Below are 2,089 nucleotides of genomic sequence, written 5' to 3' on the forward strand. Positions count from 1 at the left end.
GAGCGTGGCCGTTTTTGTGCGGGTGACACGTAAAAGCACCCACTACACTCTCTGAGTGGTTGGCGTTAGGAAGGGCATCCAGCTGTAGAAACTCTGCCAAATTAGACTGGAGCCTGGTGTTACCATCCGGTTTCACCAGTCCTCAGTCAAATCGTCCAACCCATGCTAGCATGGAAAGCGGACATTAAACGATGATGATGATGATGATGATATATATATATATATAATTGCATCAACTTAATCTCTCATGCTTGTATGGGTCAGATAGAATACATTGAGGCAAATTTCCTAAGCCCAGGCATGTGTTATCATGGAAGACTGAAAATGAAGGACACTGCTTGTATAATGGTGACACTTATTTACAGCTATCCCATCAGGTCATGATACAGAAATAGTAACGCAACACACATCCATCCATCCATCCATCCATTCACACATACATACATACATATATATATATATATATATATATATATATATATATATATATATATATATACACAAAGTGATATATATGATTAGGTACGGATTTTTAGAGCTCAAAGGTTATAGCTGAGACAGTAGTTATAGAGCCATTGCAGATTTCTGATGCAGCAGATATATAATTGTTAAACAGGACAGCAAACACTAAGGCAAGGCAAACATCTCCAAGTCGTATACAATATTATTAGAGGAAGAAATTCAAAATCTTACAGCTGTTTCTGGGATATCCCTGAGTATGAGATATTCTGTCATCAGAGACAAATAGGGAAAAAATAAGGAAAATGAAAATGGTTTATATTAATGAGATGATGAAATAAAGGAAGGGAGTAAAAGAATAAGGAGATGGAGAGAAAGAAGAAAAAAGAAGTGTAAAAGTTCATAGTTCAACTCTCCGAAGTTGTAGAGACAAGAGTACACCTAAGGACTTATGCTCTTGTTTCTACGACATCAGAAAATTGAACTATGAACTTTTATATATATATATATACATATATACATATATGATGCTTAATTACATTAGCTATTTCTGTTTCAGTATTGCATAGTTATTCAATGATCATTCAATGATTATGAGAGTATCTCTAACATTTCCTTCAGAGTGTAATATTATCGAAAAGTCCTTACAGTTCCCAGCAGAAGAATGGAAACAGCATTGAGGAAGGATGATGCAATGGTGGTTATCATGAAGCCTTCGATTTCTGTCACATTGTCACTGTATTCGATTGACATGATAACACGGTACACAATCACACCAATGACGCTGGCTCCGACCAAACACACCTGAAATGAAACAAAATATCACTATGATCTTGGACAGTAAGTATTCCCTTCATACAGAAAAAAGATAGCTATAAATACAAGCAAGGAAGCATATAAGCACAGGATATAGATATAGAGGTGGAGGCACAATGGCCCAGTGGTTAGGGCAGCGGACTTACTACACAGCCACTCCTACTGTATACAATGGCGATTTGTATGCTAGAAAACACAATTCATTTAAAGTTAAAAATGCCTAAATATAAATGCAAGACACCTGCTAGATGCACAAGCACGTGCACACACTAACCAACAGAATTAGAAATATGATTTAAGCTGGTTTTACTTACCATAAAAAGAACCACTGACCCTGAGCACAGATATTTGAAGAATCGATCCCACATTGGGTAATAGTAGAATTTCTTGGTGAATAACATGAAAGTAAAAAATTATAAACATTTAGATTTAAAGTAAACCAAGTATTTATCTGTAATTAATCTTGATTTAAAGCTAAACATCTAAGGAAGGATTTAGAAGCCATGAACTATCATCATCATCATCATCATCATTGTTTTAATGTCTAATCTTCTTAGCTTACATAGATCAGACATAACTTGCTTAGGCAGATTTTCTATGGCGGGCTAAAGATTCTACCAGCGCGCCGCCCTAAAGTAATCATATGATTAAAATAATGAAAGAATAGTTTCCGAAGCAAATCGAAGAAAAAAAAAAGTTTAAGATGGAGTTAATTCCCCGAAGATTATCAAGAGTTGTTCCCCTTGTGCACATAACAGTAAATTTACAGAAATTGAAAATCGCTGATATATATATATATATATATATATATATA

General features: G+C 34.9%; 1 protein-coding gene across 1 annotated transcript in view; it reads right to left on the minus strand.

Moving 5' to 3' along the window:
• The window catches only part of LOC106867556 (anoctamin-7), an 87,131-nt gene that overhangs the window by 32,563 nt on the left and 52,479 nt on the right, over positions 1–2,089 (minus strand). The window contains exons 12-13 of the mRNA XM_052972260.1: positions 1,609–1,661; positions 1,108–1,263 (exon numbers count right to left, since the gene is read on the minus strand). Of these exons, the coding sequence (XP_052828220.1) occupies positions 1,108–1,263; positions 1,609–1,661 (209 nt within the window). The remainder of the gene's footprint in view (positions 1–1,107; positions 1,264–1,608; positions 1,662–2,089) is intronic.

The sequence above is a fragment of the Octopus bimaculoides genome, chromosome 13, assembly GCF_001194135.2.
Source record: "Octopus bimaculoides isolate UCB-OBI-ISO-001 chromosome 13, ASM119413v2, whole genome shotgun sequence".
Classification (NCBI taxonomy): domain Eukaryota; kingdom Metazoa; phylum Mollusca; class Cephalopoda; order Octopoda; family Octopodidae; genus Octopus; species Octopus bimaculoides.